Source organism: Heliconius melpomene, chromosome 6 (assembly GCF_056956725.1).
Source record: "Heliconius melpomene rosina isolate 202511_hmr_F chromosome 6, ASM5695672v1, whole genome shotgun sequence".
Taxonomy (NCBI): domain Eukaryota; kingdom Metazoa; phylum Arthropoda; class Insecta; order Lepidoptera; family Nymphalidae; genus Heliconius; species Heliconius melpomene.
In genome coordinates this window covers 8,584,346-8,611,133 of record NC_140394.1, presented here as the reverse complement: position 1 = coordinate 8,611,133, position 26,788 = coordinate 8,584,346, and the positions used below count along the sequence as shown (strand labels likewise).

General features: G+C 29.2%; 1 protein-coding gene across 2 annotated transcripts in view; it reads right to left on the bottom strand.

Moving 5' to 3' along the window:
• Nucleotides 1–26,788, bottom strand: part of LOC146538368 (uncharacterized) — a 79,475-nt gene that overhangs the window by 43,679 nt on the left and 9,008 nt on the right. The window contains exon 1 of one of the 2 annotated variants that reach the window (XM_085186516.1): nucleotides 6,037–6,196. The exons of the other annotated variant lie outside the window; for it this stretch is intronic. Coding sequence (XP_085042642.1) covers nucleotides 6,037–6,080 — 44 coding nt within the window. The 5' untranslated portion in view covers nucleotides 6,081–6,196. Of the gene's footprint in view, nucleotides 1–6,036; nucleotides 6,197–26,788 lie in introns of those variants that run through there. 2 annotated transcript variants of the gene reach the window in all.

Sequence of the window (26,788 nt, the reverse complement as noted above, 5' to 3'; positions counted from 1 at the left end):
AACGAACATAAACTTTGCTTATATCTAACCCAGGGCTGTAACTATTAAGTAATATAACTCAGAAATATATATGTTCCAATTTTAATAAAATTTTATTATTTTTATAAAATACGTATATACAGTATATTATAATTATTAATTTAAAAAACTACTTTTTTTTTTAAATTGACTACTTTCACATGCATAGGTACGCATAGACATAGATACTTCCTATCACGGTTTTATTCTCAGCTGCGTGATAAGAACCACTATAATAAAAAAATCTAGTTTCGTCATAATATATAGTTATATAATAGTCAATTTTAAATTGGCATACGTATACAATGTACGTACATGCGTGTAGAGAAGCAGTTTCATACACTTTCAATAACTTACTATTTTGAATTGTTATTAATTGCTGTACATAATTGATTTACATAATAAAATATATCTTGTGATATCCATATAATGTAATAATATAGTGAATATTTTACATAATTGGAAAATTTTACCTAAATAATATATTTAATATTTTCATTACCCTTGGTCCAGTTGAAAGATAAGGCGCGGCGTTAAGTTCCGCCACTCAGCAAACGATGGAAAAAGAGAATAATAAAAGAGAATAGAGTATATATATATACATATATATATATGTGACATACAGCAAGAAATTGAAAAAAATATATAAAACTATTGATATTATTAATCCGCCTATTGAATATTCAGAAAAAAGATATTTACTAAAACCTTCAAAAAACTTCTAACAAATTGTTGATGTTTGATAAAAAGAAGAAACTAAAAATAAAAAATAGGAAGGAAGCAAGGAAGAAGAAGCAAGTAAAAAGAAGTTTGAAACAAATAAAAAAAAAATATTCGGAATTTGTCTCACTAACAACAAAAAATTATAATGTAATGGATTTTTGTACAACGATTTTCTTACTCATTAAGGTATCATTTTATTTTCATTATTTTGGGTGTAGGTTTGATGCCAACTAGAACTTATGAATTAATTTCTTATATCCGTTCAAAAAAAAAGAAGGAAAGTGCAAAACGGAATTTATAGATTCTCTCTACCTAACCTACTATATCTATACAAAGTACAACGTAAAGCAACAAAAAAAGACAATAGTATAAATTCTACTAATGTTAATTAAGCTAAGATAGCGTCTAAACAAATATTATCATCACACTCGCTTGTTACGTCAATTACACGTTTACTTTCTAAGTTTAGTTATATTTCTATTCCTTCCTACTTCACTACTGTACTATATAAGAAAAAGAAAGTTGCAAAGGCAGTGAAATGTGGAGTTCAAATCGATTGATCAGTAGGTATTCTTGTCGTGACCCAGAAAATTGAGAAATTCATCGACTCATGGGTCTATGGCCGTATCTGGGCCACCACATGTTTACACTGTTGTTAGCCGCAAAGATAAAAATACTGAAGACTGAAAATATGTCTATATTAAAAATTATTTGCACTATTTATTTTGATTTTAATTTATTAAAATTAATTTATTTTAATTATCATTTTATGATGACTTGTCAAAGGAAATGTCTAAATTTTAATTGATTATTATTTATAACTTCATTAGATAATTGATAATATTTTAATTTTAATATTTATATAAAATACTAGTGGACCCGGACGCGGCTACGCCTGCTTGAACTATAAGAATATTTATTAAATATTATATAATATATTTATTTTTATAAGGATGAATATCAAAATATAAGTTAATTTTGGGTGACATTTTCTTAAAACAACAAAGAAACTTTGCAAACCGTTCCTTAGCAACGACGATTGTTATTAACATGGCAGAATAAATTGCATGTCAAATTAGAAAGTATTTTAACTTATTAGTACATATGCGTAATGTAATATTATATAGCCTATAGCACTTCTGAAGAATGTAGCTTTCATACAAAACAAAAACATAGTAAATCGGACCAGTAGATCCAGAGATCTTAGCGTAACAAACAAACAAACAAACAAACAAACTCTTCCGCTTTATTATATTAGTATAGAAATATAGATAGTATAGAAGTATAGATATATACATAGATATTTACAATTATACATACGAAAAAAGTATTTTAAGTTTTGGAAATTACATTTCCTAATCTGTATGCAATGAAATCTCAAATAAATATTCTTTATTTTTTCTAAGTATAGAGAACCTGGCAACCTAATGTTTAGACACTTTCGGCCAAATTCTGGACCGGATTTCGTGTTGGGTGGCGGAACCCTCGTTAACAGAGCGGAGAGGATATGAAAATATTAAATATGACATTTCCCCGAGTGGGAATCGAACCTACAGCCTGTCGCACTTACAGTCGCACGCTTGTACTCCAGGGGCACGACTGTCCTCAAAAAGTTATCATTAACATTTTTTTATATCTTACTTTTAAAAAAAAAAACACAACTAGGTTACTCAATGATTAACATCAAACGTGCTATTACAATTTTACAGTACGCGTTTGCAACTAGCTGTAACTACACATAAGAACATACCGTTAAACAAACCGTTTCTAATTAGGCATTGGTTCAATTACCTCTAAAATTAGGGTTATAAAGTTTATTTGAGCCTTTTGTACTGAATCAGTGGGTGATAATTATAAAAGTAGGAAAATAGAACGAGAATGATGGAACCGTATTATGCCAATGTACGATAATCATTGGATACATGAAGCAAATGTCCGTTCTCTTTTGATTTACGGTATAAGAAATAATTGTTTTTTAAATTAAATCTACGAAAACAGATGTTCATTAAATATAGCTTTTAGATTCACGCGGTATCCCGTACATAGCAGAACACGCAAAGAGGACCTGCGAACCTAGTGTTAGGACATCATGTTCCCATTTAGACTTCCGTTCCCCACTTTCTGCTGAATTCTGGGAGCATTGCATTAAGGGGATTTAATTAATTATATTTAAGTATATAAAATAAATGCCACTTAATTTAAACAGAAACGCTATTAAAAAAGAGAATATCTAATTGTGTCACTAGGGTGTTTTCTATTTATTCTCCACGACGCGGGTGATACGTAAAAATAATAAAAATGTATAAGGAAATTTAATTTAAAATTAATCTACTGTTTCTGGAGAAAACAGGCACTCAGCCAATTTTAAATTAGGTTATATAAACGTATTATTCCACTCCAAGTACAACTTCAAAGACAGCTTCAAAGATCAAATATATTATAAGCTCATATGTTCGTCAAGCAAAAGAATTTTAATATATTAACACAATTACACATCTTATAATTAAGTAATATTAAGAAACCAGCTTCACGCTGTATCCCTCATTATCATATCCCGCATTCCTCATAGCACGGAAGAAATGGGAATCGAACCCACTACCTGTCGCGTTTATAGTCACAGGCATGTGGGGCACCACAACTGGCCTGGCTTAAGTAATCTATATATATAAAATTGAAAGGTCACTCACTCATCACGAAATCTCAGAAACTACATGTGCTAGGAATCTGAAATTTTGCATAGGAGTTACTTATAGGACGTAAGTGCTCGCTAAGACGGGAATTTGCAATATTCGACTTCTAAGGGGTTGTTTTTGGGGTCGAAAGTTTGTATGAAACTTTGTTACTACAAATGCTAGGTGCCTCAAATTTTACATAGACGTCACGGAGACAAAGGTTAATAATAACATAGTTCACGCGGGTGAAACCACGAGCGGGCCGCTAGTATAAATATAATTACAACGTAATATTAGGTCAAGATTTGTTTTGCTGTGAAAGGATCACTCGAAACGGTCACCCATCAATGTAAGGGACTAAAAATAACTTGCTTAACCATCTGATTCAGACATCCTTAAGCTAATAATACGTTAATAAATCCTCATTATAAAATAACGACAGTTAAAATGGTTAGAGTTCGACTCTACCTCGCTTAGGCAGTCTTTTGTAACTTCAAAGAGACCCTGGACCCTGGTAACACATGTATTTTTTTTGTTAATGCTAATTTTACATTGCTAAAATTAGAATTAGATAGCTTAATATTTACTTGTCGTTCTATAAAGTTATTTTATCAAGTTGTTATTTCATCATTATTCTATATTTTGACAAACTAATTCTATTATTTTATATATATTTAGGGAGTGTAACGAGGCGTTGAGTACCGCCACTCAACACGCAATGTTTCCAGAATTCGGGAGAAGTGTATTAATGGGAACGTAGTGTCTTAACACCAGGTTTCTTCTCCCTCCGTTGCTATGTGCATGATATATCGTAAAGCTAAACAAACTAATTAATGTTATAGAAAAAGAAATTGCAAACGAGGGCAATGAAATTCAAATTAATGCTGTGTACATTTCTGTAAATTATCTTTTCAACCTTTAACCGAGAACAACTGCAATTAATTATATAGATAGAATAAATATAACATTCATTAGAAGAATCCGTAAGGTACATTTTTCTATTAGAAAACCGTTTTTTTACGTATCACTTTTCTCCGTTTCTCCAATTCCCAATAACTATAGAATAGTATAGCTAAACAAGACAAAACAGGAGATTCATCCTATGAAAATAGATTTTTCTGAGATCTATATAAATGAAAATAATTAATTCCCTCGAGCGGGAGTCGAACCCATAACCCTCACGTTTACATTTGACGCGGTGCCGTGCGTCACAACCATAATAATATTTTTTATTAAAATTATTTTGCGTAATAATTTGTTCTTTGTAAATTCAAACATAACCGTGAAGACAAACTTTAAATACAAAAAAATATCTGCTATTTATTGTAGACAATTTAATAATTCATTTTTTTCCATAGAAAGTCTATAACCGGTTATACGAATAAATTAATTATTTTTTTATCATATTTTTATTAATTAATATAATAATCTCATGGCAGCCATAACTTTTTTTATAAATAAATTAATATGATATGAGCTGGACGATAAAATATAGTCAATTTAATTAGCGAATATAACCACATGGGATGGGCGGATCATTATCAGCAGAACGTTATAATATGTTAATTAAATTATTTAAATATACATATATTTTAAGTAGATAAAAAAAATAACAACCTTTTTTGTGCCCATATAGTTTTAAGGCTGCTGAATGAGATTCTGTGAAGCAATTAAGAGGTACGACGCTAGAAAGGGTATATGTAAGTTTTTTTATATATATATATATATATATATATTTTATCTTATTTTCCTAGCCAGATTACATCAATAGCGGACACTGGGTCCAGTCACTCCAATTTTTGTCGGTCTCGGCTTACACGGCAAAAAGCATACTTGAAAATCAAGTTAAACAGCTATATAAATAATAAATTTAAATTGCAATGTTATCATACTCGTATATACCGTTACATATGATTTTGAGTACATGTTTATTTTATTTTTCTTTAATGAATGTAGCAGTTTCAGTTTCAAATACGTATTATATTGTTATTAAAAAAAAGCATAATTTATTGATAAGTTATCTTTTACAAAAACCTATGGTAGTCTCTAAGCAACACCTATTTATTTAAAGACTAACAAAATATAGTCTTATTTTTTTGTTGGTTGCGAGAAGCAACACAGATTAACCTTAGATTAAGAATCCGTAACGTCTAACTTCTGTCTTATCTTACCTGTCGTATATATTTATTTTGTCTTCCAACGAAAAACAAATATTATAGTCTAACTAATCTACTAACTAAACTAATCTAAATATTTTTATTTAAAATAACAAAATATTTACCAATTTTAAAAATTTCTATTGACACTATTACATCGTTACATAAAATATGCAAAAGAAAGCGTACTAAGATGCTATTTTCAATGTCTACATCTCTAAAGTGTAATCTGTTGGACGACACGTCAAAAATAATACCAACACACTTTAAGGTTATTTTTATTTTTAATCTGAAATTCAAATTCCCATGCATTATAATATATACAAATATCAATTTATCTTATTAGAAGGATTTTATACTAACAACATCAAAATTTACAGTACGAACAAAAAATATTTAAGCCAAAGTCTAAGGTTTATAAGGCCGCTTCAACGCAAGGAGTTAAAAAAAAGCTTGATAATGCTTACCAGACCGGTTGACCTTTCATCACGGGGTCCAAGCACCAGTGCATCACCTTATACACTAATATATACACCAGCACCGTTCATCTTTATCACTGAACACGAATATTGTTAAATACCACCAACACACGACCTTACCGCTCTACAGTCAACGTACGACTAGCTGACGCTGTCAGGCCAAAGTAACGCCGTACTACGGCTAAGAGTAATCTATATAGAGCTTTCTTGTTGTAAATTTAACTTTACGTTTGTGAAAATAAGGTTGTATTTGAGTTGGTGGGTATCGGTGTTTACATCTGTTAGAATCGATATGTAAAATGAGATGCGGAGGAAAGTAAGTAGGCGCATTTCCTAGGATGCTGCGGGCACCACGTTGCGGTCAGTGTCGCTTGTGGTGTTTGGATTTCGTATAAATAATGGGACATGGTCACTCGAGGAAATGAAATATTTATTTACGTTTATATTTTCATTTCTTCGCTCTGGTGTCGAGGCAAAGTTCTGCCACTTAACACACAATGCTCCAGAATTCGGCAGAAAGTGGGGAACGGAGTGACTCAACACTAGGTTCCCTCTACCTACCCTACTGTGTGCGTCAATTCTACATAAATTAGAGAGATCAATTAGTGTATCTGACGTTCAGTTGAATGTTTTCGAGGTAATCCATTTATTGAAAAATATTATTTTTGTAAATAATATCTTTCTTTATAATAATAAAGCTCGTAATAAATAATTAGTATTTTATAAAATGATTTGACACGTCATAGGTAGAAAGAATTGAAACCAAACGATAGTCATGGGTTCGAATTCGGTAAGAACGGAAAATTGGGCAACGGAGTCATCTTTTTCTTTTTTTGGGTATAAAAATTGATTTACAAACAAAGTATATAAAAAAATCTTACTTGTATCTGTCAATTTTATTATTAAATTTGTTTCACATATATGCTTGTAGATAGCTATATGTATATTAAATATTGATGAAATATATTTTTACGTGGACGCGCAGAATGGTTTATCAAATTCGCATTTTCCACGAAAGCATTTTCCTTTAGGAAAATCAGATATTGAAATCTTAAGCCATTTTGTGTTGGTGACATTTTTGTGAAAAATTTCTTATATTTACGCTTTTTCTTCATTATCCGCGATTTTTTAATTTTTTTTTAAAAAACCTACAAAAAAAGAATATAGAGGGAATTTATTATACATTTTCTTAATACATATTTTTCTTTCGTCTGTCTGGAATACTCTTTAAAAATTTTAAAATATTTATTTGCTGTTTGTTTTCATTAATTAAACTCTACCATTTTATTAGCATTGCAATTCAAGGTCGCGTCGCCTTTTGTCTTTTTACTAGAGCGAGAAAAATAATTAATTCCCATGAGTGGGAATCGAATTCACAACGATCGCGTCTACAGTCAGATGCTGTGCCGTTGCGCCACAATCACCTCATATCTTAAAATTATCGCTTGCCAAGGAAAAGGAAAAACTTAAGAAAAAATGGCTATATAAACTGCTTTTCCCAGCAACAACTTACATACGTGTTCTCTACATTTATTGTTTGTTTATGTAACGAGTGGTTCCGTAGAATATTATTGTATATAGTTTGTAAAATAAGGAAGAATATAATCTGATTCACATATTTTTCATCTTTACATTTTCCTTATTACCACCAAATAATTTATAGTGATAGTGTAAATTATTTTGTGTAATCACTCTATCTTCTACTGTCCGCCTATTTTATAGGAATTAAGATATATAAGTAAGAAGGCAATGATATACTCTATGAAATTTCACTAAGAAAATGATAATAACTAATAATTGGATAACCTCCATATCATAATCCTATGGAGGAAAGAAAGGAGGCCTTTAGGAATATATCGTCTTTAGAATTCTATAAGCTAGGAGGAATAGGTATTTTCGTCGTGGCGCAGTAAAACTACGGACGGTAATGGGTTCGATTTCCATTCAGGGGAAACAATTATTTTCATTTCATCGCTTTTATTGCACGACGTTGAGTTTCTTTAGCACGCAATGTCTTAAAAATTAGAATAATTGGAATATCAAATACAGCCTGAAATTACAAGAAAGACATATCTTTTTTGTATATGAAAACAATTCGATTAATTTAATTTATATGTCCATGTAAATTTTTAATAAAATAAATGGGAAAAAGCTATAATTTCAACATAAAAATTTAAACATATTAGGTGTTTTACTTATTTTGTACGGATTCCCTCCAATTTGTGGTTTTTTGACATTTCGTATCAATTGTGAGTTTAACTTAATTAATTAGAATTGGGCTTCCTTCTAATTAATATCAATCATTTAAATTATATATTTGAAGAATGTAATATTTGCTTTTATAAATGAATGTTTTTTTATCTATTGTTGTTATAGTTAGAGTTCCGCCACCCACCACTCAATGGCTCTAGAATTCCACGGAAACTGGGGAACGGAAGTGTTAATGTCAACGGTATGTCCTAACACTATACATGTTTTAATAAAAACTTGTAATTGTACAACTTTTAGAAAGACGTCACAATATATCATTAAGACAGTATTTCAACAATATTGAAATTCAAGTATCTGTTTTCAACTTAACGAAACACTGAACAGACATTGTGAGAAGTGATTCTAACTTTTAACAAGCGATAGCTTCAAAGCAACTTTTGAACCATAAAATATTTTTACAATAAACGAAGTCTATTATGTAAAATAAATGTATTTAAATAAAATAGAATAAAATTTAATTTAGATAGTGATAGATATTTTAAGCTATTCGACGGATTTTAATATAAAATCAAATCAAAAATTAGCTTCACACTGTATCCCGCACACAGCAGGGTAGGCAGAGGATCCTAGTGTTAAGACACTCCGTTCCCCACTTTCCGCCGAATTCTGGAGGCTCAACACGCAATGAGTGGCAGAACTCAACGCCGCGTTTGCCTTGACACCAGAGCGAAGAAATGGAAATATAAATCTAAATAAATATTTCATATAATCATATAATCTTGTGGACTACTCCTAATGTTTTTCTACTAGATGATATAGAGAGATAGAAGATGGAGATCTTGTAGAGTAGAAAATAATTTAAAACTTTTATGTAAATAATTGGTCTATAATATGTTTAATAAATTCGACTAACATTCACAGTTCGCTCTAGTACGTAAGTTCTTCCGCAGTTATTAGGAAGTGGAAGTAATTTTCCACATTATATGGCCAAAGTTTCAGTATTCAATAACCGTTAGTAAAAGTTTTCTCCAAGACGTTTTTTGTCTGGCATAGCTGGCAGGGAAAACTTGGTGTCAAAACACTCTATTTTACACATTCTGTCTAAATTCGAAACACTGCGTGTTGAGTTGCGCAACTCTACATCGTTATTTTTTATTTCTACCAGGGTGGAGAATTAAAAAATAATTATTTTCTGCAAATAGGATTCTAACCAAAAACCAGTGTGCCGAAATGCCGACAGCTTATATTATATTATTGCTGATTTAATATTGAATGAGTTACAAGTAAAAATCACAAGCAAACAGTTTCTATTCAAGCCCTTCAAGGAGTCTTTACGACCTTCCTTCTATATCTACACCGTGTACCGAAGGTCAAAGAGATCTCCCCTTTCCCCTACTATTGAGTCCTGCGTCATACATTTAATACTTCTAGTAGATTAAATAACATTGTAACGTTGCTCTAATATAATTATTTCTACAACAACGCCATACAATGTCTATCGTATTTGTGTATATTATGTAAGGTTATAAACAAATGATTTTAAAGTTCACTGGAAAACAAATTGATAATAATCAGAATAGTAGTAAATTACCTGCTGGTAGTAATTTTTAAGTAAAAAACCAATAATTATTATAAATTTGATAGATAATAAATAATAGATGAAAACAGAAAAAAAGTATATTTCTATATAATTATATACAAGACACAAAGAAACCTATTTTACATTTAATTTTACTTTTTCTAGGTCATCTTGGCGTAGGAGCACAAGCGTGCAACTGTAAACGTGACGGTTGTGGGTTCGATTATCATTCGAAGGAATGAAAAATATAATATTCTCATTTCCTCGCTCTGATAACGCTAAGAGCGGCGTTGAGTTTCGTTACTCAACTAAAAAAATACCTACTTGGCTAGAGACAGTACGTTAACAAATTGATTGAGGAAGCAAAAAATATCTACACTAACTCGAAATCTAACAGAACTCACCGACTACTATGGAAAGTTGTCTGTCGAGTCTTAAAACGTAACTTACCGGTTATCATCACAGCTATTTAATAAATCTTACAGCAAACGACATTTGGAGAAATTATAATTAATGTTAGAATATAATATTTGCATAATATACTCTTCTCGTCTTATTGTTGCAGTGGAATTGAACTTAATGGCCGTTGCGGTGCAGGGGCGCAAGTGTGTGACTGTAACCGGATAGGTAGTGGGTTCGATTCACTTGAGGAAATGGCATATTTAATGTTTTTATTTCTCTCTCTAGTGTAGAGGCAATAGCACGGCGATGAGATCCGCCACTCAACAAATAATGCTTTCAGAAATAGGCAGAAAGAGGGGAGCGGAGTGTCACAGCACTAGATTCCGTCTGGCTACTCTGCTACATGCGGGATACAGCGTGAAATTTGTTCATACACTATTCTTGATCATACCGTCGTAGATAACGCTTAAAGATATAAAGATAAAATAAAAGTATTAGTAACTCGATTAATTTTAAAGAGAAATATTCAAGCAATGTTTCATTTTAAAAATATATCTTAGAAAAGTTTTGGTTTGGAAAAACACAAGTAATTCACTGGACGAAGGCAAGCTTTCAATCCTCATTCAAGAGATAAAACAAAGTTGTTTACTCTGCCCGTACGTAGTTACATCACGAGTGCGTGTTCGCATTATACTCCGTCAGTATGGCAACAATTATTATCTAATAATATATATTTTATATATTTTTAAATTATAGATTTAATTTCTATAATATTAGAGTAAGAATACAATATTTATAAACATGTATCTTTCATTTTCGGTTTTATCGATTGAAAGAAAAAAATATATGAACCGTAAATAAGTTCTATAAATATAAGTTAATTAATAAGTCAAAGGTACTGAAGAAAAGCACAGTTGTACTTTTTATTTATATATAAAACCCACTTTTTCGTTACAAAAATAAACGATACATTTTAGATTTTATTTTTATACATATTTAAATTGTATCACTTTTACTTGTAACACAATGAAAACAGCCAAAATAGTACATTGGGTCGATTTACATTAGCACAATGAGATCTCGGAGACCAGGTACGTCAGAAAACAATACTTAAGAATGGAAGAATTCAAATATTTACTGATTTGTTCGCCATATTATAAAATAAAATATTTTATAGTCGCAGCAAACAAAATAATACATTATTATATAACATTATATCATTGGAGGTTGATATGGTGAAAACAGATTGCTATAAATAGATACATAAATATACAATATTACTTACTTTCAATTTTGATTTTTTTTAACATTAACTGTACGCTGTATCCCGAATACAGCAGAATAGGCAGAGGGAACTTAGTGTTGACACACTTAGTTCCCCACTTTCTGCCGAATTTTGGAGGACTTGCGTGTTGAGCGGCAGAACTCAACGCCGCGCTTTGCCTCGACACCAGAGCGAAGAAATGTACATATAAACGTAAATAAATATTTGATTTCCTCGAGTGGAGACCTAACCCATTGCCCAACAGCTGGTGCACGAGTCAAGTGCGACGGCAGACCCGCCTCCCTAATGTGGACAAGAGGCTAGGAGAAGGCGGTATCTGTATCTCCAACTCCACTTACCCCAGAGAAGTGACTGCAGAAAAGTCATGGTAAGTCTTCTGCAAGTAACAGAGGCGGCAGGTGCTCTAGGAGAAAACCCGGAGCGAGCGGTCTTGCGGTTATTATGATATAATACAAATATAAATGTATATAATACATGTTTTAAAAGTATAACAAAACTATTAATATTTTTAAGCAATTATATGAAATTTCAATACAAGTAAATACATGGTATTATAAAAATTACTATGAGATTACAATTGTACCTATAGATAAATATGAATACAAAAAAAATACAATCAAAATAATTATACACGTCGTATACAACAAACAACATTGTATACGTTTATACGAACATAAAATAAAATATTATTATTGGAAAATTAAATCCTTTATCTCTATCAAAATCTTTTTAAATATCGTAAAAAGCTTTATAGTATTTTATTCCTTTGAATTTATTTCTATTCATATTTACTATTTGAGGCTAGTCGTAGCGCAGGGCACGAGAACGCGACTGGTGGTGGGTTCGATTCCCTCTCGAGGAAATTGAATATTTATTGAAATACACTACACTCAACACGCAATGTTTCCAGAATTCAGCGGAAAATGAGGAACGGAGTGTCTTAACACTAGGTTCCCTCTGCCTACCGTGCTGTGTGCGGGATACATCGTGAAGCTGATTTTATAAGAAGTATTTTTAGATCACAGCAGGAGTACGTAATGCTGTTTTAGAATCTATTTATTTGTTAGAGAATGTGGGAGAGAAGAGATATAAATATAATACGATTAAAGTGTCGACGTCCTAATGAATAGAAATCTATTCTACTCGTAAATTATGATTCATTTTGAAAAAGGCAAGTGTAACAGCCTTTTATGAATGTATTTGTATATATACAGAGTTATACTCCATTGTTAGTTTATTAAAATACACATAACAAAGGTTAATTCGATGTATATAATATCAGATATATTGTTCAGAAATGTATTATTGAAGATGTTGTCGGGCATTTTAAGGGACAAGCAAGAGGATAAAAACTTAACATTTATTTAAAATCTATTAGTTCTTTTCAGAGTTAACCTAGTATGTTCTCCAATTTTCCCCCAATTCGCGCTTTACTTGTTACGAGAGCAAGGCAATTTAAATATTAAATATTTCACTTTTTCGCATGGGAGTCGAATCCACGACGTGTCAAGTTTCCACACCGCTCTTGGGGCTCGACAAGTCTATAATAAAATAACTTATAATACTAAAAAAATTCTTCAATTACGAAATAAAATAACAATATTATTGTTATCCATCTAATTTCCAAAGTATCTATATTAAAATATGGTCTAAAATTTCGCTGCCCTATCAATTTAGGCTATCTCTTATATACTAAATATTGATATAGAATAATATTAAATTAAATTCCGTTAAGCTACTGTCCTTGCACAAAAGTGGAACAACAGGTACTTATTATGTTTCCTATACTGCCCTTGAAAGTGCACATTGGTGTCCAGAATAACCTTTTTTTTATATATAGGGCAGGTGAAATGAGAAGATTCACACCTGCCCATAAAAAGATGGACTTCGTAAACTGGCAACATTGTCTTCACTAAAATTGTTACCAGAGCGGTACCAAATTGAAATATTAAATACTAAACAACAATATAAGGCTATTTTTTAAATGTTTATCTATTTTTACAACCACATTGGATTTTAGACTGTAAACCTAAAAAAAGAAATTAAATATATTTGAAAAATTACCCTTGGAAGGAGGAGATAAGTGTACTTTAAACCTCGTTCGTCAGTTTCACCAAAAATAATACATCGGAAGAAGTTTTGTATGTCGTTATATATAATTCACATTTAAATACGTCTCATGACACATTCAGTAATGTAAGTTTTGTGGAACGCAATACTGAATCATTGCAATCAAATATAAAGAAATTCAGGTTAGGTTGTGAGAATCATCAGATATTATAAATAATCGACCGATGTCACAAGTTAAATGGATAAAAATATATATACATTCATACTTTTATAACATTATATTTCAATACTGATATTTTTTTAGCTCTACGCTGCTTCCAGCATATAGGTGAGTAGGCAGAGGGAACTTAGTGGAAAGACATTCCGTCAGCTGTTTTGACTGTTGCAGCAGCGTGTTGACTGTTGGAACTCAACGCCGAGTTTTCTCTTATATCAGATCGAGTGATTCCTTCAAATGGGAATTAAACCTACAACCTTCTTATCTAAAGCCGTGCCTGCTGTGCCGTGAACCACCAATTCTAGCATAATTTTATAATCAGAATCTAAAAAAAAACACTTATTAAGTCGTTTTAAAAGATATCTTGCATTTAAACTGTATAATCAAGCCTGCGGTTGGACTTAAAATAAACACCTCGTATGTCGAACAAGTCAACAACCTCGGTGCCACGTGGTGGGGAGATGTGCACTATTTATACCAGCATTATATTAGAATGACGTAACAGTTTATCATTGTATGACAAAGATTAACCTAATAAATAATTAATGTTATATCTATACATATTACTAAATTGTAACTCATCGCCGTCTGTACATAAAGGATATATGAGGAAATCTACTTTTTGGAGCATATTAATGTAATAGAATTATAGAACTCAAATAAATAATTTTCAAGTTTTTTTATTTGTAGTTGGTTTGTCTGTGCGTTTGTTAAAAGTAATCTCAGGTGGCTTTACAGTAGGGTCCCAAGTTCCCTCTGCTTACACTGCTATGTGCGTTGTAAAGCGTGAAGCTAAAAACACACTACATTAAATAAAGTGATAAATTAATATAGGTACGTAGTACTATACTATATTTAGATGTAACTTTTCCTTCCTTCATTGCATATAGATTTGGTCGTATGGTTATTTACGCTCATTTAATGTATAAATGTATTCCAAAAAGTAAAATATTTTTATATGAAAAATAAAAGCCAAACGGGTAAACTGATGGTATGTAGGATATTAGTAATGTGGTTTACAATTGTAATACTAATAAGTAAGTATATTAGTATAAACTGTATCAGCTATTAACACTTAAATAAAGCAAAGAACTATTTAAAAAGAGAAAAATAAATAAACTATATAAAGATAATCGTACTTGTGAGACGCCCTCCGCCTTCATTGACCTTCCCAAGAACCTCTAATCTGGATTAATCATATCCAGAAACACCCAACGACCTTAACCAGAACGTCAGTTCAGTAGTTGGGATTCGTTGGTTCTGGCGCACGCGCCAACGAATGCGCTAGAACCACGGGAGTGTGCCAGACCCCGCGCGTCGACTTGGCGATGCGTCGAAACTAAAAAAAAAAAAAAAAAAAAAAAAAAAAAAAAAAAAAAAAAAAAAAAAAAAAAAAAAAAAAAAAAAAAAGGTTTAGCCCCCCATTTGAATCGATTGCGCCGGGTCCCAGAGCCGTAGCTCTAACCGTTCCAAAGATAGTTTTTCGATTAATTAAATGCCACTAGACGCGTCTCTTATCACTCACCCTCATTAAGCTCGGGCCCGGCCTTATCGCTCGCTTCCCCGAATTGCTAACAACGAACCTACGTCACAGTGCAGTGTTGCTGTCTCTTTCTTGCATTACTTATCACCTAACGACACCACAGTGCCCATCTCTTTGTCGCTATGTTGCCTAACAATTTGTTTATTAAAAACTTCTCATTTAATATGCAATTTCTATCATTTTAATCTAATAAAAATGTCTAACCTAACCTAACCTACCGAAATCCTGCAATTTCTCTCATTTTAATCAAAGCGCCAGAAACCACGATACAGGACTGTGTGCTAGAACCCGCGATATTAAATCGCTTTCTACAAATGATTTTCTTATTACAATCTTTGTGAATTTATTTAGTCTAAATACTTCCATTGTATTTTTTACTATATAATGTTTCAAATAATGGTGCGCCGATGTAGCAATCTTTTGTTTATTAAAAACTTCTCATTTAATATATATATTTTTATGAAATGTAGCAAAAAGAAATCGAAATGAGAGAATAAAAATGTCAAAAAATGTTCAACCTAACCTAACCTAAGAATAAAAATCTTTTGTTTATTAAAAACTTCTCATTTAATATATATATTTTTATGAAATGTAGCAAAAAGAAATCGAAATGAGAGAATAACAATGTTAAAAAATGTTCAACCTAACCTAACCTAAGAATAAAACTCTTGATTTACTAAAATTTTACTTTGTTTTATTTTCATTTGAAACGCATTTTAATAAAACCAAATAATATTTTTTATCACTTTAAACAAAAAGACTAAATAAATTAATTTACTAAAATTTTACTTTGTTTTATTTTCATTTGAAACGCATTTTAATAAAACCAAATAATATTTTTTATCACTTTAAACAAAAAGACTAAATAAATTAATTTACTAAAATTTTACTTTGTTTTATTTTCATTTGAAGCGCATTTTAATAAAACCAAATAATATTTTTTATCACTTTAAACAAAAAGACTAAATAAATTAATTTACTAAAATTTTACTTTGTTTTATTTTCATTTGAAACGCATTTTAATAAAACCAAATAATATTTTTTATCACTTTAAACAAAAAGACTAAATAAATTAATTTACTAAAATTTACTTTGTTTTATTTTCATTTGAAACGCATTTTAATAAAACCAAATAATATTTTTTATCACTTTAAACAAAAAGACTAAATAAATAAATTTACTAAAATTTTACTTTGTTTTATTTTCATTTGAAACGCATTTTAATAAAACCAAATAATATTTTTTATCACTTTAAACAAAAAGACTAAATAAATTAATTTACTAAAATTTTACTTTGTTTTATTTTCATTTGAAACGCATTTTAATAAAACCAAATAATATTTTTTATCACTTTAAACAAAAAGACTAAATAAATTAATTTACTAAAATTTTACTTTGTTTTATTTTCATTTGAAACGCATTTTAATAAAACCAAATAATATTTTTTATCACTTTAAACAAAAAGACTAAATAAATTAATTTACTAAAATTTTACTTTGTTTTATTTTCATTTGAAACGCATTTTAATAAAACCAAATAATATTTTTTATCACTTTAAACAAAAAGACTAAATAAATTAATTTACTAAAATTTTACTTTGTTTTATTTTCATTTGAAACGTATTTTAATAAAACCAAATAATATTTTTTACATTAGCATTTATTACATAATAAATAATGTTTCATACATATTTTTTTAAGGTAAAACTAAATATGTACATATTTTAATAAAACCAAATAATATTTTTTATCACTTTAAACAAAAAGACTAAATAAATTAATTTACTAAAATTTTACTTTGTTTTATTTTCATTTGAAACGCATTTTAATAAAACCAAATAATATTTTTTATCACTTTAAACAAAAAGACTAAATAAATTAATTTACTAAAATTTTACTTTGTTTTATTTTCATTTGAAACGTATTTTAATAAAACCAAATAATATTTTTTACATTAGCATTTATTACATAATAAATAATGTTTCATACATATTTTTTTAAGGTAAAACTAAATATGTACATATTTTAATAAAACCAAATAATATTTTTTATCACTTTAAACAAAAAGACTAAATAAATTAATTTACTAAAATTTTACTTTGTTTTATTTTCATTTGAAACGCATTTTAATAAAACCAAATAATATTTTTTATCACTTTAAACAAAAAGACTAAATAAATTAATTTACTAAAAGTTTACTTTGTTTTATTTTCATTTGAAACGTATTTTAATAAAACCAAATAATATTTTTTACATTAGCATTTATTACATAATAAATAATGTTTCATACATATTTTTTTAAGGTAAAACTAAATATGTACATATTTTAATAAAACCAAATAATATTTTTTATCACTTTAAACAAAAAGACTAAATAAATTAATTTACTAAAATTTTACTTTGTTTTATTTTCATTTGAAACGCATTTTAATAAAACCAAATAATATTTTTTATCACTTTAAACAAAAAGACTAAATAAATTAATTTACTAAAATTTTACTTTGTTTTATTTTCATTTGAAACGTATTTTAATAAAACCAAATAATATTTTTTACATTAGCATTTATTACATAATAAATAATGTTTCATACATATTTTTTTAAGGTAAAACTAAATATGTACATATAAAAAATACATAACATTTTATAATATATTTTCTTAACTAATACAATAAAAATGACATCTTAATACTATCTTAACTTATAATGACCCCAAGCTAATGTATCTATTGAGTTATGCAAAATATGTCGCTTGGTGTCGTTGTATGACAAACAAATTTTATTATTTTTTTGTGTAAATATAACATGTTTGATGCTTCTAAATCTATACATTTCAGCAAGTTGTATTTTTTTATTAAATAAACATGATTTATAGTCACTAACATTTAATTTCTTAGTTACACTTTTATTAACCCCTTTAGCTTTGGTGATAGTACGATCTTCAACACTCATTGCATACATTTTTGATCGCAATCCAACAAATTCAGTAAGAATTTTTCCGTTGTTCTCGTCTTTAAAAAATCCTAATTTCTTTTTATTTACTTGAGGAAAGTGAAATTGATTATTTGAAGGATAATCAGAAGTATCGAAATATGAATTTAAATCTTCCTTAATTTCTTTGTAAAAATCACCGCAAAATATTTGGTATATCAGACTATCAGTATCAGTATATAACGATTTTATGTTGGTAAATTTATTTTTCATGTACTGATAGTGAAAGTCATACATTAAAGTCTTGGATATCTCTAATATGCTAAAACCTAAATATATGGGCTTATTATAAAACAATTTAGTTTTGCGAAGTTGGACTGCGACCAAATTTTCAGAAAAAATGGAAAGACTGTGGAATTCGGGGCGAGCAATGAGACTCTCAACACCTTTGATTTTTCCATGATTTTCCCAATGTGTTAATAATTTCACGTTTACTCTTTTTTCGATATTTTCCATTGTCTTTCCAAATACAGAATTATTCATCAGCTTATAAAAATCTTTTTCAAAGTCGGATGTTGCTAAAGTTCGTAATTGAGTGTTTAATTCAATATATTTTTTTAACCAAGGTTTTTGCTTGAATTTTAATACTCTATGAACTTTTTGTACTCGCAAACCATATTTCTCACATTGCAAAAGGTTTCTATAATGTATAACATATTTTTTTTTGTTATATAAATTAGTAACTAATTTAGATTCTTTCGAATTACCCACACAAATATTTTCTGGACACAATGGAAAGTCGGAATGAGCATCATGTAAGCTATCGGGGTATTCTAGATCTACTTCTAAAATATATCCAATATCAGAGGTGATTGGTACATTATAATTTACATAAGGATCTTCCCATTCAAAATTAGACAAAGGCAAGTATTGAGACATAGCCCACCCATATAAATTGTTGTTCTAAAATTTTCATTTCAATTTCATAAGTGATAAGCATACAGTTTGAATATTATAAAAACTAAATTAGACGACAGAGAGAAATGGTCACTTTATCAACAAACTCTTATTTGTATTTTATTGCTAAAGATCGAAAACCAATAGAAATACCCTTAGTAAATTTTGGTGAGTCGGAAAATTATTATACTAACTTGCACAATGTAGCGGAACAAACCTATTAAAATACCGGATAACGATAATATTCAAACTGTATGCTTATCACTTATGACTAATAAAGAAACAATGGCGTTAGTAATAGCAAATCTGTTACAAGTTTGAGCATGTCTAAAATTCCACAATAACAACTAAAAAATAAATCAAAAATATATATATTTCCACTGTCAGAGTATGGCTGACTATTCTAATCTTTACTTAAAAACTGATGTAATACTTTTATGTGATATTTTCGAAAATTTTAGAAATGTTTGCATGAAGACTTACGATTTAGATCCTGCTCATTACTGTACCGCTCCAGGGTTAAGTTGGGATGCTATGTTAAAATATACCAAAGTTGAACTAGAATTATTGACAGATTTTGACAAAATTGCTTTTGTCAAATCCAGTATTAGAGGAGGCATATCGCAATGCAGTAATCGCTATGCAAAAGCAAATAATCCACACATGAAAACTTTTGATAGTAATGATCTTATTTCATATTTAATTTATCTTGATGCAAACAATTTATATGGGTGGGCTATGTCTCAATACTTGCCTTTGTCTAATTTTGAATGGGAAGATCCTTATGTAAATTATAATGTACCAATCACCTCTGATATTGGATATATTTTAGAAGTAGATCTAGAATACCCTGATAGCTTACATGATGCTCATTCCGACTTTCCATTGTGTCCAGAAAATATTTGTGTGGGTAATTCGAAAGAATCTAAATTAGTTACTAATTTATATAACAAAAAAAAATATGTTATACATTATAGAAACCTTTTGCAATGTGAGAAATATGGTTTGCGAGTACAAAAAGTTCATAGAGTATTAAAATTCAAGCAAAAACCTTGGTTAAAAAAATATATTGAATTAAACACTCAATTACGAACTTTAGCAACATCCGACTTTGAAAAAGATTTTTATAAGCTGATGAATAATTCTGTATTTGGAAAGACAATGGAAAATATCGAAAAAAGAGTAAACGTGAAATTATTAACACATTGGGAAAATCATGGAAAAATCAAAGATGTTGAGAGTCTCATTGCTCGCCCCGAATTCCACAGTCTTTCCATTTTTTCTGAAAATTTGGTCGCAGTCCAACTTCGCAAAACTAAATTGTTTTATAATAAGCCCATATATTTAGGTTTTAGCATATTAGAGATATCCAAGACTTTAATGTATGACTTTCACTATCAGTACATGAAAAATAAATTTACCAACATAAAATCGTTATATACTGATACTGATAGTCTGATATACCAAATATTTTGCGGTGATTTTTACAAAGAAATTAAGGAAGATTTAAATTCATATTTCGATACTTCTGATTATCCTTCAAATAATCAATTTCACTTTCCTCAAGTAAATAAAAAGAAATTAGGATTTTTTAAAGACGAGAACAACGGAAAAATTCTTACTGAATTTGTTGGATTGCGATCAAAAATGTATGCAATGAGTGTTGAAGATCGTACTATCACCAAAGCTAAAGGGGTTAATAAAAGTGTAACTAAGAAATTAAATGTTAGTGACTATAAATCATGTTTATTTAATAAAAAAATACAACTTGCTGAAATGTATAGATTTAGAAGCATCAAACATGTTATATTTACACAAAAAAATAATAAAATTTGTTTGTCATACAACGACACCAAGCGACATATTTTGCATAACTCAATAGATACATTAGCTTGGGGTCATTATAAGTTAAGATAGTATTAAGATGTCATTTTTATTGTATTAGTTAAGAAAATATATTATAAAATGTTATGTATTTTTTATATGTACATATTTAGTTTTACCTTAAAAAAATATGTATGAAACATTATTTATTATGTAATAAATGCTAATGTAAAAAATATTATTTGGTTTTATTAAAATACGTTTCAAATGAAAATAAAACAAAGTAAAATTTTAGTAAATTAATTTATTTAGTCTTTTTGTTTAAAGTGATAAAAAATATTATTTGGTTTTATTAAAATGCGTTTCAAATGAAAATAAAACAAAGTAAAATTTTAGTAAATTAATTTATTTAGTCTTTTTGTTTAAAGTGATAAAAAATATTATTTGGTTTTATTAAAATATGTACATATTTAGTTTTACCTTAAAAAAATATGTATGAAACATTATTTATTATGTAATAAATGCTAATGTAAAAAATATTATTTGGTTTTATTAAAATACGTTTCAAATGAAAATAAAACAAAGTAAAATTTTAGTAAATTTATTTATTTAGTCTTTTTGTTTAAAGTGATAAAAAATATTATTTGGTTTTATTAAAATGCGTTTCAAATGAAAATAAAACAAAGTAAATTTTAGTAAATTAATTTATTTAGTCTTTTTGTTTAAAGTGATAAAAAATATTATTTGGTTTTATTAAAATGCGTTTCAAATGAAAATAAAACAAAGTAAAATTTTAGTAAATTAATTTATTTAGTCTTTTTGTTTAAAGTGATAAAAAATATTATTTGGTTTTATTAAAATGCGTTTCAAATGAAAATAAAACAAAGTAAAATTTTAGTAAATTAATTTATTTAGTCTTTTTGTTTAAAGTGATAAAAAATATTATTTGGTTTTATTAAAATGCGTTTCAAATGAAAATAAAACAAAGTAAAATTTTAGTAAATTAATTTATTTAGTCTTTTTGTTTAAAGTGATAAAAAATATTATTTGGTTTTATTAAAATGCGTTACAAATGAAAATAAAACAAAGTAAAATTTTAGTAAATCAAGAGTTTTATTCTTAGGTTAGGTTAGGTTGAACATTTTTTTTACATTGTTATTCTCTCATTTCGATTTCTTTTTGTTACATTTCATAAAAATATATATATTAAATGAGAAGTTTTTAATAAACAAAAGATTTTTATTCTTAGGTTAGGTTAGGTTGAACATTTTTTGACATTTTTATTCTCTCATTTCGATTTCTTATTGTTAGATTTCATAAAAATATATATATTAAATGAGAAGTTTTAATAAACAAAATATTGTTACATCGGCGCACCATTATTTGAAACATTATATAGTAAAAAATACAATGGAAGTATTTAGACTAAATAAATTCACAAAGATTGTAATAAGAAAATCATTTGTAGAAAGCGATTTAGGTTAGGTTAGGTTGAACATTTCTTTACATTTTTATACTCTCATTTCGATTTCTTATTGTTAGATTTCATAAAAATATATATATTAAATGAGAAGTTTTAATAAACAAAATATTGTTACATCGGCGCACCATTATTTGAAACATTATATAGTAAAAAATACAATGGAAGTATTCAGACTAAATAAATTCACAAAGATTGTAATAAGAAAATCATTTGTAGAAAGCGATTTAGGTTAGGTTAGGTTGAACATTTCTTTACATTTTTATACTCTCATTTCGATTTCTTATTGTTAGATTTCATAAAAATATATATATTAAATGAGAAGTTTTAATAAACAAAATATTGTTACATCGGCGCACCATTATTTGAAACATTATATAGTAAAAAATACAATTTTTATTAAATTAAAATGATAGAAATTACATATTAAATGAGAAGTTTTTAATAAACAAATTGTTAGGCAACATAGCGACAAAGAGACGGGCACTGTGGTGTCGTTGGGTGATAAGTAATGCAAGAAAGAGACAGCAACACTGCACTGTGACGTAGGTTCGTTGTTAGCAATTCGGGGAAGCGAGCGATAAGGCCGGGCCCGAGCTTGATGAGGGTGACTGATAAGAGACGCGTCTAGTGGCATTTAATTAATCGAAAAGCTATCTTTGGAACGGTTAGAGCTACGGCTCTGGGACCCGGCGCAATCGATTCAAATGGGGGGCTAAACCTTTTTTTTTTTTTTTTTTTTTTTTTTTTTTTTTTTTTTTTTTTTTTAGTTTCGACGCATCGCCAAGTCGACGCGCGGGGTCTGGCACACTCCCGTGGTTCTAGCGCATTCGTTGGTTCTGGCGCGTGCGCCAGAACCAACGAATCCCAACTACTCAGTTCTATTGGTAAAGGAAAATTTCTTACAGAGCAACGTAGAATAAGTGCTAGCCTAGCGACGTTTTTAATCCACGAACTAATGTATGTATATTTTTTATATATTTTATAAATATATGTAATTCTTTAAAAATCACTTTAGAGTAGGTTTTTGCCCTGGTAGTTTGATATGTTCCAACTGGGCCCTTACGTCAATTCGAAAAATAAACCACCAGAACAGTTTACGTAAACAAGAAACATACAAAGAATACTTATTATAACGTTCAAAACAACCATGAATTCACGATTTTATATTCAATTCCGACAGCAGAGAACGATTTCAACAACACCTTTGAACGTGAAACGTCCGATCTCACCATATACTCGTAGATATTTTTACATGACCCGGATATTTTAAATTTTCCTTCCTATAAATTTACTTTATCTGATACTTTTATACTAATGTGGCAATGGAATAACAACTTATTTATATAGATATTTACAATTTAATAATGGACGTATATAAAGGGGGGACCGGGTGGACCGTGCCCATCCCAGAAAAGTCTTGTGTTGACCCCAGAAACTGTGCTAACCAAATAATTAGCTTGAAAAACCTTTAAAACATATCTGTTAATAGCCTAACTCCAGGCCCTCCCTAGAATAAAACTCTAGATACGCTTAAGAATAACACTATCAAGGTCAAGGCTATCAAGATGTGTCTGACTGCGTAAACTAGGGGTGGTTTTAAATCCAAATACATATTGAAAATAAAACTTTTACTATTATCTACTACAGAAGTTGTTTGGATTAAGAAGGCAGAATGACAATCATTCCTTTCTATAACTTGTCCTTGTAATTCTAATGAATTCTCCCTTCTCTGAATACAAAACAGTTAGATAATAAAACACTAATCATTTCTTAACACTTTGCAATCGTAATATGAATCACAATGGCTCACAACTTTGGAACTTGGCGGTTCTCCAAAATAGGACCGACGATGGTGGATGTCATGAATAACCGTTTCTCTCAGAAAACTTTTAAATCTTTTCCGCTATCATGTAGAGAGAAATTCTTGTATACGTCGTAGTCGTTCCGAACTGAAATACTGTAGTACTTTTTACATTGTATGTAATGCTTGAGGAAAAAGATGGAGCTTTTGAAAACTCAAATTGAATATAAATACTAAAATTTATAGAGGCCAGTCATGGCACAATGGTACTATCTTGCCACTGTAAAAGCGACAGGTTGTGGGTTCGAATCCCATTCGAGGAAATGAAATATTTAAAATTCTTAATTTCTCAATCTGGTAAAAAAATTCGGTTCGGCAATTCGACGGAAATTGCGGAAAGTGGTTCAATAGGCATGGAGTGTTTTAACGTCGTCGTTTTCTTTTTCAACTGGACTTGGAAATTGGAATTTTTGGTGCTTGTTATGTTTTTAGCGTTAAAAACGAAAGATTTGTTGCAATTTTAAGGAAAAAACAGGATATAGAAAATAGTGAAGGAACATTATTGTAATATGATTTAGTGTACTTAGTTGGACAAGTTTCTTGTGTTATTTCGGCCTCATTTAATACGAAATGATCGTCTCTATTATCATAACGTTGCCAGTCATGGGGTAGATTGCTTAAGATATCTATTTTGTTAAAGAAGAGGTATGGAAGTTAGAAGATATGAAGGACAACTTGGATAGCATCGTTAAACATTTTCTAGTAAATGTTAATAAATATGTTTTTATTCACATTTTTCACACTTTGAACATTATCAAATTTACATACTGATATATAATTTTAATTTTACTTTATCCTATTTCACCATCTTACTTCATGTGATATTAGGCCGCCCCGTTTTCAATTTCTCGGTTATTTAACAAATTGCGCTGATAGGCGTTTGGTTAGTGGATTCTAATTTTTTATATATTATCTATATAAAAAAAATATTGAATATATGTAAACAAATTTATATGATACTTTAATCTAGAGTCATCTTTAATCGAGACGTATTCATTAGATACTTCTTCCTACTAATAAGTATTATGCAGGTATGGCACCAGTGCTGAGAAACTCCGTTCCCATTAAGACACTTCAGTTCCTTGTCAGTTCAGCGGAACGGCGAAACTTAACGCTGCGCTTTGCCTCGTTACCAGAGCGAAGAAGATGAAAACAATAAATAAAGTGCTTATGCTTGTGCCCCTACGTCAGGGCTATTTAAGAAATCTCTAAATACGTAACTAATAATATTAAGTTTTATATATAAATAGCATCTAATACAAACAATTCATTTAATGACTTTGAACTTTACACGCTGTATAAGGTTTCGTAAAACGACACCAAACGAGAAGCTCTACGGGTAATCCGAATACAAAACGAAATGTTTGGAAAAGTCAAGCTAATCGTCTTAAATAACTACTTATTGTAACCTACAGAAAATGTTATACAGGGTGGAATTGTCAGCACCACTTTAAATGAAACCACAGTTTTAACTACTCTATAAAAGTCTAATATAATTCGGAAAAAAAATAATTCCCAAAAATAAAGAAAAGTTATTTTTTCAAACAAAATAAATAATAAAATTATCGTTTTAAAATAAAACGCCATTTGTAAAGTATAACATAGGCACGCACACACTTACCTGTCAAATCGGAAACGTCGCACACGTATGTGTGCGTCACACGAAATACAGGTATGGATAAAAATAGTGAAATGAAAAAAAATTCCTACGTCCAAATTGTTGAGGTACCTTGATTAATTTCTTAGGTGTGGGTTTGAAATATATTACCCTATATGCAGTTTGAATAAAAGAAGCGCTGCCTCTTCCACCCTGTATAAACGATCATTAACTGATTATATGGAATTAAAAATATTCCCAATAGCAAAGTAAGCCAGTGTCAAGACACTCCCCTCTCCACATAAATCACAATTTTGTATTTCACTATTAAACAAAGACTAAACTAAAAAAAATACTTAAATATCCATAATATAAGTATAAAATGGGGAAGAATGTAGCGATTTTCACTATATTATTCCTCGTTACGTTCCCTCTATATAACGGAAATTGTTGAATTGAAAATAAGAAAAATATAGAAATATACATTTATACACTTCATTTTAAACGTGGACGCGGTCCCGTCGTAAACAAGATAGCTAATCGCTACAATATTTTCGTTGACAGTATAAAAATACCGCTATCTGTTAGTTCTCTTCCTGACATATTTGACTTTTATTAGAATTTTAATGTATGTTATTGTAATATAAAATCTTTTGCACATACTGTTGTGATGTTGTACTGCCCGAATTGGATAGGCGCCTCATTTTTTAAAAATCCAAGTTACAAAAATAAAAAATGGGGATACAAAAATAATAAATAATTAAACATAAAGGATTAAAATA